We start from the raw sequence: 16372 nt of genomic DNA on the forward strand, positions 1-16372 counted from the left end.
TCTCTCTCTCTCTCTCTCTCTCTCTCACTTTCAGAGACCTTCATAACCTGTCCCCACCCTCAACTTTATATTTCTCTTAGACTTTACAGATCCATCACACCCTACCCCATGCTCTGAAATTCAGTGGCCCTAACTTTGTTATTCTTATTGAAACTCCAACCCCTGAATCCATGCATCTTCCCCTTTCTTGGAATGCTCTTTCTCCTGACTTCCTCCAAATCACAGCTAAAATGTTATGTTCCATAGGAAGTCTTTCATGATATCCCTTTAATATGAGGACTTTCCTTCTATTGATTATTTCCAATTAATTCTGCATATAGCTTATTTGTACATAATTATAACATATAACATAATATAGCTTATTTGTACATAATTACTCACATGTTGCTCTTCCATTAAACAATGAGTTCCTTAAAAACAGGGACTGTCTTTTGCCTTTCTTTATATTCTCCACAATTAGCATAGTGTCTGGCACATAGTAGGTACTTAACACTTGACTGATTACAGCATTAAGCACTAGAAATTGTCAGGATTTAGCAGATCTAGAACAGCTGTAATTTTAGCTTCCTTGGACTCCCTAAAGACCTTTCTGGACAATATTTGTGGTATTTTTATAATCTTCCAGGAGCTGTGAAAAGTACAAATTAGTTATGATGTGCCCAAACTGAGAACAGAGCATGTTTTCCCAGGAACTTTCTTGCTGCCTTCAGGTTTCTCTTATAAGATAGACTTATAAGATGGAACCAGGTTTAAAGAATGCATGAGGTAGAAGAAAGGTAACTAAACTTGGTATCTTAGGAGCATAAGATTTAGGTCTAAAGTAAATTGAAGGGATTAAGTAGTCTAGACTCTTCATTTACAGATGGATAAATAGATGTCCAGGAACCATTTTGTCTTTTTACTTTTATATCCCTACTACTATCCTACAGTGGTTTGTGCAATTTTTTTAAGCTACACCTGTGATGTCAGCAATACAAGGTGCTTCTAATCGTGGAACTCCTTCCATTGTAAAAGAGTGCAATTTAATTCTGCCTTTGATCAACTTGTGCTTAGAGAGATACCTGGGCCATTGAGAGGTTAAGTAACTTACCCAGAATCACATAACCAAATATTTGCCAAGGGCAGGACTTGAACTGGCTCTTCCTGACTCTGAGGTCAGTTCTCATAGAACACTAATATTCCCTCATATCACAATTCATTCAGTCATTTCCCAATTAATGGACATTCATTTACTTTCCAATTCTTTGCCCTGAGAAAAGATTCTTTATAAATATTTTTGTACATATAGGTGCTTTTCCTTTTTTTAAAATCTCTTTTGAGATTTGTGCCTAGTAGTGGCATTATTAAGTCAAAGGATATTTATAATTTTATAACCCTTTGCACATAAATCATATCCTTTGATCGTTTATCAATTGGGGAATGTTTTTTTTTTTTTTTAAATTTGACTCAGTTCCTTCTACATTTGAGAAATGAGGCTTTCATCACAGAAACTTGATATATCCTCCCTGTTTATTCTATTCTCTCTTTACTGTTACTGTGACCCTCCTCAAATGTGTTTAGCTACTGACCAGCCCTTCCACCAATGTGCCCTCTCTTTTACCATCCTTTCCCCTTCTAATATCCACCTCCCCTCCTACTTTCCTGCACATGATTTCTATACCCATATTGAGTATGTAAATTATTTCCTCTTTGAGCCAATTCTGTTGAGAGTAAGGCTCACTCATTCTGAGGTCAGTTCTCTATCCACTACAAAACATTGTCTTTCATGCTTTTTTACAGAGAAGCCTCTTAGTAAGTTGAGGCAGTTGAATTGAATCAGTCCCCAGTTGGAGAAGTGGTGATGTAGGTCCTGTTCATAGCACAAGATTTGAAGCATAGAGTTTAGATTTTGGAGGGACCTCGGAAAATTTCTAGTCTAATCCCTTCATTTTACAGATGAGTAAACTGAAGCCTAGTTGGATTAAGTAATTTGCCCAAGCAATTCAGTAAATGGCCAACTCAGGATTCAAACCCTGGTCCTCTGGCTATAAGTTAAATTTTGTTTCCACTACAATACATTTACATTCAAAGTTATTCTGACTCTTGGGTCAAAGGATCTGAGTTCAAATCCTATATTTACTACTCAAGGAATTATGATTATCACATATTTTTAAAAATCTATTCCACTATGTTTCTAGGTCACTCAGAACTTATTCTTTGCTTAGACTTGGAGCTTGCTTATTAAATAGAACTATTCAGAAGGGGAATGGGCTGCCACAAGAGCTTCTCCCTCACTGGCTATCTTTAAAGCAGACTAAATGGACAAGTGAAAAGGCATAACTCAAGCAGTTTTTGTGCTAAGTGCTAGGGATGCAAATAAAAAAATCTGACAGTCCTTGCTTAGAGTCCAACAGGGAAAAACAACATATGTAGGTTTTGGCTACAGGGCAGATAGAAAGGCCCCATGGTCCTTAGATTACAGGAGCAAGGCTGATAGATGGCAGTGCATCTTCTCCCATGTAGTTTCCATTGGTTAAATGGCCACCAATGGAATTCTGATATTGAACCATTTGACATTGCCAAGGTCTTTAGTGGTGAGAAATTTCTTTTTCAGGATTATGGCTGCTGAGGAGGCTGGGGCTGCAGCATCTGCAGAGTTAGTGCCCTTAGATTGTAAGCTCCTTGAGGTTAGAAACTATCTTTTGCCTCTTTTTTATGTCCCCAGATCTTAGCCCAGTGCCTGACATATAATAGATATTTACTGATACGTTGTCACCAACTTCTGTGTATTTACAAGCTGGTTATCCAGAGGATTTCTATCCAGATGCAGGATCTCTTCTTATTTTGGGACTCTATAAACTAAAGAATCTATCCTGTTTGTTAAGGAAATGGTCCATGTACTAATCCAATGGTGAACTATATTACTGGTCAGAAACTGTCATTTCAACTAAACTCCATAGTGTCTCAAGTTTTGCACTTCCTTTTCTACGCTAAATAGAAGATGGAATCTCAAAGTTCTAATGGGTCATTAAGATTATCCAGGCCAACTCTTTCCCGTGCATAAATCACCCCTTATAAAACACTCCCAAATGCATTGTGTGCCTCAGTTTACTAATCTGTCAAATGTGCATAATCCCATCTTCTCTGCTCCTTTCACACAGATTCTTGTGAGGACCAAATGAGAAAAGAGAAATAGAAGACAGTCTCTCCATTTTGATACTCCCTTGTTATGGTTGTTGTTGTTACCATGGATCTCAAAAAGTCCAGTGTCCTAGACTCCTGGTTTGTGAAACCCACATTCAGTGTGTCCACCTGCCAAAGTCACGTTCTGGTATCCCAGATGCCTTATCAAGACCTCCCATTGTTGGGACACATTCTGATGGAAAAAAAGTCTCTTCCCCCAAGAATTTTGGACTTAGCCCGGACTGAGCAAGGGAGCACAAAGTCTAAGGCATGGTCCAGCTTTTGGCAAATCCACCCGGACAAGATGACCTAATGGATCTTTTCCATTTCTTATTTTTATGACTAGGCTCACTGTTTGATTTCTGGCTCTTTTCTCTTTCCTTGCAGCTGCAAGCCCTGGGATTCAGCAAACCCTTGGGATTCCTTTTCTCACACAATCCTAACTCACATGTGTATGTTGGGATAGCAGAGTTGTTGAGCAGAAGGGTCCTGTAGTCTGAGGCATTAGTTCTAAATCTCTTCCTGTTGGGAAGTTACTTTTCATACTTCTGGGCATCTTTGGTCCCTCTTTCATGAGAATAATAACAATAATAATTATATGCATAACTAGCATTTTATAGTGCTTTAAGGTTTGCAAAGTATTTATAAATATTTCATTTGATTTTTACAACAACTTTGGGAGGTAGACACAAATATTATCACCATTTTTCAGATGAAGAAACTGAGGCAGAGAGGTTAAGTACATTGCACAAGGTCATATAGCTAGTTACTGTCTGAGGTTGATTTTGAGCTCAGGTCTATCTAGTTGCCTACACTTATGGTAAGGGGAAAAGTGTGTGTGTATACATGTCTTTATTATTTTTCCTATGCTCTTTTTAAGTGTTTTATTTTTCCAATTACATGTAAAAACAAATTTTAATATTCGTTTCTAAAGAAGATTTTGGTTCTAAATTTTCTTCCTCCTTCTCTTACCTCTCTTGTTTCTAAAACAGTATGCAATTTGATATAGTTTATATATGTGCAATCATGTAAAAAAAAATCTTTCCATATTAGTCATGTTATAAAAGAAGAAACAGACCAGGAGGAGGGGAAAAAAAACACCTACATGTGTCTTTTTACAAACTATAGACACTTATATTTTTGCAGACTATATCTGTCTCAGTAATTTCCAGACATCCTGTCATTTTCCCATCCTTTTTTGTCCTTATCCAAGTTAGCCTTTGAGAGGGATTTCATGGTTAGACCTTAATTATTTTTATTGCCTATACCTGACTATTTGAGGACTGAGGCATATGGGAACTCTTCAGTATTTTTCTTTTTTGACATTATGTCCTTTCTTTTCTTAAAACGCCTCTTGGATTAATTCTTTCTTCAGTAACACCCTAGTTGAAGCTCATAATTATCTCATATTTGGATTACTGGAATGGCTTTCCAAGCTTGGGTCACCACGCCCACTCTCTCTTCCCTACAGTTCAATCTGAACACATTATTACCAGACTCCTCTTACTAAAACACTGATTTTATCATATCAGTCCCATCTGAGAATCTTCTGTAGCTTCCTATCTCCTTCAGGAAATTTACAAATACAGGGATGGGAGAGATATGATTAGAAAGCAGCTTATGTAAAAAATACCTTGGAGAGTATGGAAGGGTAAGAGTTAATAGAAGGCAGATTCATTATGAATTAGTAGTATGATCTGACATTCAAATGTTTGGCTATATTTAAAGTTATTATCCAAAGGAATAAGATAGGAGCTCCACTATGCTCTCTCTCTCTCTCTTGGTTGGATCACATATGGGCTTATAGGATCACAAATCAAGAAATAGATAGGACATAAGAGGCTATGTGGTACAGTTCCCTCACATTTCAGATGAGAAAGATTAAGAGAGATTAAATGACTTGACCAATGACATATAGCTAGTAAGTAATAGTAGAGATTTGGTTAATGCTCTCTCCATTGACTCTATTGAATTCCATTCTAGGTGCCTCCTTAAAGAAGGAATTCTGGCAAGCTGGTAGTTATCTAAAATGAATAGATTCAAAATTATGTCATATGTGTGGAGATTAAAATTATGCTATCTACATTAAAAGAGATAGAGGGAGGAGCTCTGAATCAATGGTACTTTATTAAAGGGTTCCTAGTCCCCTGATCTCAGATCCTCCTCATGATATAAGATGCCACCTCTCTTTAGCACTTTACTTTTATCAGGTTATGGTTATACTAAACATAGAACGGTGACTTCATTGGTTAACATATAATAATACATAGGTCAAAATATGAATATCTGTAGGGTCACAAGTTGAGTGAAACTATCACAGTCAGTGATCTAAGTGAACATAACATGGTCAGTGGTCATAAGATGGTTACCTGCTCCTGTTGGACAGGTGATTGGTCCAGAGATAGAAAACTATTTTGGGTGACTTCCCATGTAGTTGTGATCTCTGCCACACTGGGTTTGGTCACAATGACAAGGCAAAACAAGGGTGGAGAGCCTTTAGTTAATTTCTTTAATTAAATAAGTGAACTTAGAATCTGCAGCTCACAGCTCTGGGGCTTATATACAGAACATTGATATGATTCTATCAAATTGATTAATACTGATTGCAATCGAGTAGTGGTCCAAATGAATTACTTCTCTTATAGGAAATGAATTAGGGGATGTATAGTATGAAGAAGAGCAAACTGGTTGGGGGGCAGTGCTGGAGAGAATAACATGATAGTTACCTTCAAAGGTCTGAAATGCTTGGAAAAAGAACTCATCTCAAACCTTGATTTCAGCATTTATGAATTTCGGCAAGATTCCATGCTAGATGCTAGGTTTATCCTGCTTGGTGCCATAGGACAGAACTAGGACCAGTGGGTGAAAGTTGCAAAGAGGAAAATTCTGAACCAATGCAATAGGTTACAAATTGTATGATGCAAAACTGCCAATCAATGAGGATTTCAAAAAAGGCAGGGGGCTGCCTCAGTAGGTGTAGTTTCTTAATCTATGATTTAACCAGCAAACGTTTATTAGATGCCTGGCACTGTGATAATCACAGGACATAAGGACAAGAACTTGATCTGTAATATCTGTGATAAAGATTTGAATCCAGGATATCTGATTCTATATTCAATGTTCTTTCTACTATAACTTTCTACTATAACACAAAACCTCATTATCTGTCATTATTAAATGTGTTGAATAACAATTGTTTTGTCACCATCCTCTAAATATTACTAGTCTCTCTGACAACATATAAGTCTTATGTTTTGCGGATTTGACTGTCATGCAGTTTCATCACTAATTCAATTTTGATGTTAGATATCATGTGTGTGAAAAAATACCTTGGACAGCATTTATCTAGGACTTTATAATGGGGGGTCAGGGTCAGTATTGTCAAGGTCTTCTATGGTGGAGGTCTCTGAGGTTCTGAGGTTTGGGGAGCAAGGTAGGAATGGGTCTGTGACTGAGAAATCATTGCTCAATTGAGGGTCATATTTTCAGTGTGAATAAACTAAGTCCAAGAGTTAAATGATAATACAACTAAAAGGATAAGACATGGGGAAGGGGTCTGGAGAAGTTGGCTCAAATTCAAAAAATCAAAACAAAAGTCAAGGAGAGACAACAGTGGCAAAAGATTGTTTCTGAGGTTTGGGGCTTTAGTAGTTCAGTGAATTAGTGAATTATGTGAAGACTTCACTGGTGAAATAAGCAATTGAGAATTTATTCCAGTGTCCATAAAAGAAGTTAAAACAAGGACTGTGGAGTGCTTGGAGCTTGGAATTCACTACATTCTGGGCTATTGCCCTTGTCTTGACTTTTTTTCTTCTTGATTCTGAAATTTGATGACTCTGGAAAAGAGAGTGAATCTGATGACTGTACAGTTCTGCCTCACTTAAATCTAACTCACAAGAGAATCAAGACATCACTCCATGATGACATTGGTCCTCTTTGAAAATGAAGAACCAACAACTGGTACCAGATTAACCAAATGTTGAATTAGATAAAGAATTGATCCAATTTACCACATTTGGTTGGCTTATGTGAGTATTTATGTTTTTGTCATCAGTTCCATTTTTTAGTTAGTTTTGTTTTGGGTTGTTTTGGAAGTTTCTTCAGTTGGAGAGTTCTTGCTGCTCTTGCCCTCCTTATTCTCCAAAGCAAAAGCCTAAGTCCACAGTGGTGTTTGATGTTTAACTTCTACCATAAGAATGTGATCTCCTTGAAAACAAGGACTGTGTTTTCATCTTTGATTTCTCATTACTTAGCATAGAGCATGGTACATAGAGCATGATGCTTAATAAATTCCTTTTTAATTTACTCTGGGCACATTTGGTATAATGCTATGAATTTAGAGTAGATGCAGTAAGAAATGTCATGCTTTTACTAGAATAACATGTTGTCCCTAAAGTACTTTTTCATGTCACTATTACTCATGAACTTTCAACAGATCCCCAGTGTCCGCGATTATAATATAAATCCATTAGCCTTGAACTTAGGGTTCAAAAGAACACTGAGTGACCATGTGAAGACTTAAATTTGAATCTTGACTGCTATTTACTAGATATATGGGCCTTGGCAATTCATATAATCTCACTGTGCCTCTGTCATTTTATCTATAATTTTGGAGAAATGTATACCCTTTGTACTAAGCCCTGTATAAATCTAAGTTTTGGTGATTTATTACTTCCCTTTTCCATCAAATCCAAACTCTCTGCTCTCTATAGATTATTCTTCTGCTGGCTCTAACATTCTTTTTGCTAATTTATATCTTGAAGCCTTTATTTACACTGTTTCTCACTCTCTTTGTACTTCCCACAGTATCTTCCCCTTTTCCTCTCTACTGATCCATATCCTACTTAACCTTCATACAGCCAATGTCAGAGGATTCTAACTCAGTTCTCTTTCTTATTCTGAAGTCAGTGACCTGTTCACTATACCATGATGCCTCTTAAGCAACAACAATAACTGAAATGTATATTTTCCTTCCTTCCTTCTCTCCCTCCCTCCCTCCTTTCCTTTCTCCCTCTCTCCCTCTCTCTTCTTACCTTCCTTCCTTCCTTCCTTCCTTCCTTCCTTCCTTCCTTCCTCCCTCCCTCTTTCCCTTCCTCCTTTCCTTCCTTCCTTCCTTCCTCCCTCCCTTCCTTTCTCCCTCCTTTCCTTCCCTCTCTCTCCTTCCCTCCCTTTATTCCTCCTTTCTTCTCTCTCTCTCTCTTTCTCTCTGTCTTATATCTATCTCCATTAATGATAACAAACCCACAAGTTGTACATCGTTCACTCCTAATTATCTGTGCTTTTCTTTTCTCCCAGAAAGCTCATGTGAAAACAAGCAAGCAGATCTAGTTTTCATCATTGACAGCTCCCGCAGTGTCAGCCCCTATGATTTTGCAAAGGTGAAGGAATTCATTGTGACCATCTTGCAATTCCTGGACATTGGCCCTGATGTCACCAGGGTGGGCCTGATCCAGTATGGCAGCACCGTCAAGAATGAGTTCTCACTGAAGACTTTCAAGAGAAAGTCTGAGGTAGAGAGAGCCGTCAAGAGAATGATGCATTTGTCCACTGGCACCATGACTGGGTTAGCCATCCAGTATGCAGTGAACATTGCGTTTTCTGAAGCTGAGGGGGCTCGGCCTCTCAGGGAAAATGTGCCCCGGATTATTATGATTGTGACAGATGGGAGACCACAGGACCCAGTGGCTGAAGTAGCAGCAAAGGCTAGGAATTCGGGCATCTTGATTTTTGCCATTGGTGTGGGTCAGGTGGACTACAATACTCTGAAATCCATTGGAAGTGAACCTCACGAAGACCACATTTTCTTGGTGGCCAACTTCAGCCAGATTGAGACTCTAACTTCAGTGTTCCAGAATAAACTATGCGGTAAGTAAAGTTTTGTTTTCCTGTATCTTGCTATCTTGCCTTCCCCTGTCTGGACATCAAGATCATTTCAGGTATACAGGGTTTGTGAAATGTCCAAGAAAACTTGTTTTTCAACTAAAATGATTTTCCATTAGTCTGCATGGAAAACCCATTCCCAGAGGCAGAGTTCCATAAATCCAATCCAAGATTGGAAAAATAGATCCACTGTATTTTCTTTTTATAACAATAATACTATTATTAATAACAACAGAAATCGCTAGTATTTATATAGAACTTTAAGATTTGAAAAGCAGTTTACAATGTTATCTGACTTGACTTTTATTTATTTATTTATTTTAATAGCCTTTTATTTACAGGATATATGCATGGGTAACTTTACAGCATTAACAATTGCCAAACCTCTTGTTCCAATTTTTCACCTTACCCCCTCCTCCCCCAGATGGCAGGATGACCAGTAGATGTTAAATATATTAAAATATAAATTAGATACACAATAAGTATACATGACCAAAATGTTATTTTGCTGTACAAAAAGAATCAGACTCTGAAATATTGTACAATTAGCTTGTGAAGGAAATCAAAAATGCAGGTGTGCATAAATATAGGGATTGGGAATTCAATGTAATGGTTTTTAGTCATCTTCCAGAGTTCTTTTTCTGGGCGTAGCTGGTTCAGTTCATTACTGCTCCATTGGAAATGATTTGGTTGATCTCATTGCTGAGGATGGCCAGGTCCATCAGAACTGGTCATCATATAGTATTGTTGTTGAAGTATGTAATGATCTCCTGGTCCTGCTCATTTCACTCAGCATCAGTTCGTGTAAGTCTCTCCAGGCCTTTCTGAAATCATCTTGTTGGTCATTTCTTACAGAACAGTAATATTCCATAATATTCATATACCACACTTTATTCAGCCATTCTCCAACTAATGGACATCCATTCAGTTTCCAGTTTTTAGCCACTACAAAAAGGGCTGCCACAAACATTCGTGCACATACAGGCCCCTTTCCCTTCTTTATAATCTCTTTGGGCTGACTTGACTTTTAAAAAATTATTCTTTCTTTTGGCTAGGAAGGTCATTTATCTAAAGGAAACCTTCTCTTCTTTAAAAATTCAACTCAAACACTGTCTTGTACACAAACTGTTTCCTGATTCCCCAAATTGCTAGTGCTCTCCTTCCAAAATTAGGTGGTATTTAATTACCTGATGCCCCATAACTTGATGATGATTAGGAAAGCTAATCTTTCTATATATATGTATGAGTAGCAGTGAAGCAGAAGACAGGACCTTAAGACCAAGAAGACATGGTTTCTAGACTTACCTAAAACATATTACTGTATGTGAGACCATGGGCAAGTCACTAAACTTGGTTCTTTGTGCTTTAGATAATTATAAGATTGGAATCTGCAGAAAATATGCTGATCTACATGGGCAGAGGGAGTTTCCTTATCTAGGGGTCCCGTGCACCAGGGAAATCACACAGGTCCAATCCCTATCCCATCCTATATATTTATATGTGTACTTATCTTCCCCATTAAACATCAAGCTTCTTGTGAACAGTAATTGCTTCATTCTTTGTATTCATGTTCCTAGTGCCTAGCAAATGATCGGAATTCATTAGATGCTTAACAAATGCATGATGGTTGATTAAATGATCAGAATGCCTTTTCTCTATCTCCTATCAACATGATGGCCCCTTCTCTGTAGACAGGAGTGCTTCTGTGATGAGGCTCCATCTCTGAATCCTGTTTTCCTTTCAACTTCAACTTGTGTCATCCTTCTTTCTTGACTGTCTTCCTACCCTGTTGTTACTTTTATGTTGTACAAACTCCCAGGGCTTCCTTTGTCTGCTTAGGGAAAAGATGTAGCTTTGATGTCAGGAAAATAGAGAGATAAAGGAGATAGTTTCATTGGGATCAAGGAGAGGATAGAGAGGCAATGAAACTGGAAGAACGGAGAACTCCAGATGGAAAGAAATAGGGAACTGTGGGGAGGGCCTGTTCAGGAGAAGACTTAGAATGATCAAAATCACAGATGAGATGCTAGGTGTTACAGTGGATAGAGCACTGGACCTGGAATTGAAAAGATTAATCTTTATGAGTTCAAATCTGGTCTTAGACACTTACTTAGCTGTGTGATCCTGGGCAAATCACTTAACCCTGTTTTTCTCAGTTTCTTCATCTGAAGAAGGAAATGTCAAACCACTCCAATATTTGCTAAGAAAACCCCAGAAAAACTTTCACAAAGAATTGGACGTGACTGAACAACAACATCACAGAATTTTAGAGATAGTTGAAAGAGATTTCAAAGGCTATCTAGTTTAACCCTCTTATTTTATGGACAAGAAAACTGAGATCCAGGGAGATTAAGCACTATTTATCCAAGTTTATACAAGTATGAAGAATCAGCCTCAGCATTTGAACTTAGTTACTCAGATTTCAAAAACAATGCTCTTCCTATTGTACTATATTATCTCCATCAAAACAACATTATAAAATAAATTCCACAGTTTCATATGACATCTTTTATTTTTCAATGAATTAATGGGTTTTGTTAAAAGTGTTGCTTCTCTTTCTTTTTTTGAAGAATTTTTTGTTATTAGAGATGGCTCTGGGAAGGAGTGAGAAGGAGAGATACAAGGGAAAATCTAAGTGATAAAAAATAGCAATAAGAATATTTTTTAAAGAAAAAGCTCAATTCAATTACACCACTAAATACCATTTAATCTAACTAATACATTTTTAAAAAATCCCCACTACAACATACTTGGCAAATGTTCCCTTAGCTTCCATGAAGACCAACAGTAAGAGAGAATCCATTCCTTCTCAAGGCAGACATAAATCTTTTTCTCTCCATTTTCCTGGTATCGAAGTAGTTTCCTTTTCTTTTTCTACACCAGGCAGCTGAGTCTTGCTACATTTCAATTTCTGGTCATTAGAAGCATGTGGCTTGGTCTTTTGAAACAGTATGTCAGTACATGTGTCAATCAGTCAGAAATATTTATTAAATTCCTGCCATGTGTCAGGTACTGTACTCAGGATGGGAAATATAAATTTTAAAAATAAGACAATCCCTACTCTCAAGTGGCTCCTATCCCTAATTGCTACCAGGAGATGCTAGTGAAGAAGCTTAGGAGGAAGAGGAGGGAATGGGAAGGAATTTCTTTAATGATAAACCATTTGTCTTACTTTATGCTCAGTAGTTTTTGTATGGTGAATAATGGTTTGGTATTTTCCAAAAATGAAAAATTACTCTTAACCAATCTACCTTGAGGAAGGAAAGAGATGTTTGTTTATACACTATTATGCTGCTTTCTCTGGGTATCCAAGTCCTGGTTGGCAGGTGCTCTGTCTTAACAAATAAAGAGCATTATCAGTCTCAAAAAGACTTTTTAAGGGTTCCCACTGGAGTTTTTAAAGTCCTTTAAATGAAAGAAAGAATAAATAAGTGAATGAAAGAAAGAAAAAGCATTTATTAAGTGCTTACAATGTGTAAAACACTCTGCTAAGCACTGGAGATACAAATAAAAAAGCCAGATGGCCCTTGCTCTCAAGGATCTCACATTCTTCAGCTAAAAGTCAAATGAAAAGGTCCCGTGATACTTAGAATGAAGTATCAAAGCAGATGGTAAAGCATCTTTTTTAATGACATTTCCACTGATAAAACTGTCTCCATTTCCAATGTGGAATTGTTTGACAAGATTTTTTTTTATTTCTGGGTCTTCAAAAGCTGTGATTGCTGAAGAGGTAAAGGCTACACCTGTAGAGAAAATTGCTAGTCTCATCTCTGCAAGGGTTGAGTTCTTAAATGATGACTTTAGGGATTAGGTTGGAAACAGGGCCAATGGTTGCCCAAAAGGCTCTGAACTGTTTCCATTGTAGTATGAAGGGAGTTGGTAGTGGTAGCTTGACCTGCTTAGTATGTACAACCTTCTGTCTCTTCCCTATGTATCTTGCTGCTTCAAGGTGGTAGGCTTTCCTCCCTGTATTGGTGGTTAGTTGGGGGGAATACAGCCCTCTTATCTCCTAGATGAATTTCATGGGCTGTACTAGAAGCAGTGCCAGTAATCTGGGACGTGCTGCTGTTCCAATGGCTTTTTAGTTTACCTGTCCATTAATGGCAATTGGTGAGTAGTTGTTATTGATGGTGATGAGGATGACAAATTTATTTTCCACAGAAGTAGATAAAGCTACTTAATCATAAAATAAGTTGCCTTAAGAAGTTATGAGTTATTCTAGTTGGCTTTCTTCCTGGTCTTCAAAATCATGTCTCACCTTCTGTTCATCAATTGGTAGGAAATTAGTGAGAGTAATTGGTCTTTTCCCCCATGGGCGATAGTTATGCGGGCTGAGGTAACACAGAACTTCCTTTTGTGCCTGTCTCCTGACCCTGAAACATCTAACCACCTTTGCAGATTTCTGATTCTGCACTATTATTTTGCCATTCTAGCTTCTCTTCTCTCACTGGTGAGTTCCTCATGGAGCCTCCTTTCTGAAATGACTGAGACTGGTCAGTCTTTATTCCCTTCTTGACTCTGTTCCTGACTTTCTAGGCTTCAAAATCATGCCCTTCTGGATACCTTCATTTTCCCCTTCATATCAGCCTAATCTATATCTTGCCACTGGTGACTTTGCACAGCCCTCCCTCATTTAAATCCAATTCACTTGCCTGTCATGGCATCCCATCCTTGATGTCATGGTCCTCTTCTGAGAATGATATCTCAGGCCTTCCCCCATTAGAATATAAGTTCTCTGAGAGCAAGAACCACCTTTATGTTTGTTTATTTGTATCTCCAATGTTTATCTAGCACAGTAATTAGAATATAGTAAGCGCTTAAAAATTCTTGTTTCTTCCTTCAATCACTGGAAATCTTCAAGCTGAATGACTACTTCTTGGGGAAATTATGGAGGAGATCCCTACTGAAGTCAGGGTTGGTCTACAATATCACTAAGTTGGGTCATCTTCCAATTCTAAGAGTCTGTAATGCTGATTTTTTTTTTAAGTCTGCAAAATTGGTTTTACAATAAAGGTATTATTAAAAGAAGAGAGCTTTTCCCCATGTGTCCCTTGAAAAACATTCTGAGTGGTAGCTTCCTGGGATTCCCCCTAAAGACCATTGTTTTTGTGGTGCACTGCTAATACATGGGTTAAAGAAGATTGGAAGAAATATATTTGGTAGAATCCTTCAAAACTATTTTCAAGGTTTATTGCTTTAAATGACTTCTGCGGAATTTACAATCTTCCTTTCCCGGAATATTAAAAAAGCAATTGATTCAGTAATAGTTTTGACTGTTTATTCATTTGGATTGAAAACTTTAAATGGTGGTGTTTTTTTATTTTTATTTTTATAACCACTCTGTTGTTAGCAAAGAAATAAATCTCAAGGTAATATGACAAGGCTAGCCAGATAGCCTGACCCTCATTAAGCTTCAAAATTGACTTGTTTGCAGAGTTTTTCCTACATTCTTTTCAAATGAGACAGAAAACCAAAAGGTATCTCCTTGTTCATCACATTCTTTTCAGTGTAGAAACTGAGTTAACCCTGGTGAAATTTTATTCATAGTAATAGGACTTGCAATTTCTTTGGTATAGAAAACTCCCAGATGGGAAAACTCCTTCCAATGCAGATTAGACCCCTCTCTGCAATTTGTTGTTGTTGTTTTTTAAACTTAAATATAAAATAGGGAAAAAATTGCCCTGTGCGTAGGAGAACATGAGAGGATTCAAAGTATAAAGCAATAAATTTCCATTTTTAGAAATCATACATAATAAATGCTACACATTATGTTCAGGACTGTCCATCTTTGCTTTCTTGTTGGTTTTCTTTTGTTCTTCACTGTGCACTTTTTACTTGCAACTTATAATTTTAAGTTTCCTAAAATAGAAATCTCTCTCTCTCTCTCTCTCTCTCTCTCTCTCTCTCTCTCTCTCTCTCTCTCTCTCTCACACACACACACACACACACACACACATACACACACTCCACAACTATATGTAGATGTGTAGCCTGCAAAACTTCTAAGGACTGTCAAAACCAGATAAAAATATATTAAAAATGGTCCTGAGAACAGCCAGTCAACATGAGGCTGGTAGGGACCTTTATGTATGGTTTGGGGGTCCACATTTCTATTTGAATTTCATATCACCAACCTAGAACACTATTACTTACTTAGGGTCACACAATTAGTAGGAGTCAGAAGTAGACGTTTAGCACTTGAAGGGCAACTATCTGCTAAGCTTCAGTGCTCAGAAAATGAAAATGACTTTCAGAGAACAGAGGCTACTCTGTAACAACCACTTTATGTTGCAGTAGTCCCATCTTTAAGTTGTTTCAGCAAAAATTAAAACCGCATCAGACAAAAGGGGCAAATAGTCCTCTGCCCCTCCCTTCTCAACTCCTATTTTCACATGCAGACCCTTCACTGACAGAAACCCCTCCAACTCTGATGTCCTAAATCTGCTAAGAACCTAAATAGGTAAGATTTTGAAAGCAAAGGAAATCTTTTAGGAGCCAATGTTTAATTCCAGTATGTTCCTGTTGCCTTAATTCAGGGTGTTTTGTCACAAATCAGCAGCCAAAATACCCAAGATGTGTGGCCAGATGCTCTGAGGCACCAGCATTCTGAACAGATGTTTCTCAGCTTTGGCTTACAGTCCACTTAATATATAACAGCTGTGGGTATTCCCAAGGTCCAGAGTACCAGAGTATGAGATCTCTGAGGTCTATTAGAAGTCAGTCCTCTGGATATCCATCCCAAAGGTCCAATCTAGAGATGTAGGTTAGTCAGCTAAGTGGTACAGTGGAGAGAGTGCTGGGCTGAATTCAAATCTTGCCTCAGACACTTTTTAGGGTATGAGTCTGGGCAAGTTACCTGACCTCTCTAACCTATATTTCCTTGTCTATAAAATGGGGATAATAATAGTGCCTAGCTCACTAGATATGATTTCAAGAATCATATGAATTAATGTGTAAGGTGCTTTGTAAACCTTATAGGGCTATATCAAAGCTAGCTATTATTATGACAATATAGTACCTTTAATATCAATGTCTGGTTAATCATTGAATCCCAAAATCTTAGCCCTGGAAGGAACCTCACTGTCACAGGGAAGGGGTGTTATGGATACAAGGAATAAACCAATTCTGACACATGAGAGGGTTGAATTCCATGAGTTTAGATTTCATTCAGTTTTAACATATATTTTAAAATGTTTTATACATATTGGATTGCTTGCCATCTAAGAAAGGGGGTAGGGAGGAGGAGGAGAAAATCTGAAACATAAGGCTATGTAAGGGTCAATGTTGTCAAATTATCCATGCATATGTTTTGAAAATAAAAAACTTTAAA

At 37.6% G+C, this 16372-nt stretch overlaps 1 protein-coding gene across 4 annotated transcripts in view; it reads left to right on the plus strand.

Moving 5' to 3' along the window:
* MATN2 (matrilin 2) overlaps positions 1–16372 on the plus strand; it is a 199824-nt gene that overhangs the window by 66768 nt on the left and 116684 nt on the right. For all 4 annotated transcript variants that reach the window (XM_031947026.1, XM_031947023.1, XM_031947025.1 and 1 more), the window contains exon 3: positions 8458–9027. In XM_031947026.1, coding sequence (XP_031802886.1) covers positions 8458–9027 — 570 coding nt within the window. The remainder of the gene's footprint in view (positions 1–8457; positions 9028–16372) is intronic.

Source organism: Sarcophilus harrisii, chromosome 1 (genome assembly GCF_902635505.1).
Source record: "Sarcophilus harrisii chromosome 1, mSarHar1.11, whole genome shotgun sequence".
Classification (NCBI taxonomy): domain Eukaryota; kingdom Metazoa; phylum Chordata; class Mammalia; order Dasyuromorphia; family Dasyuridae; genus Sarcophilus; species Sarcophilus harrisii.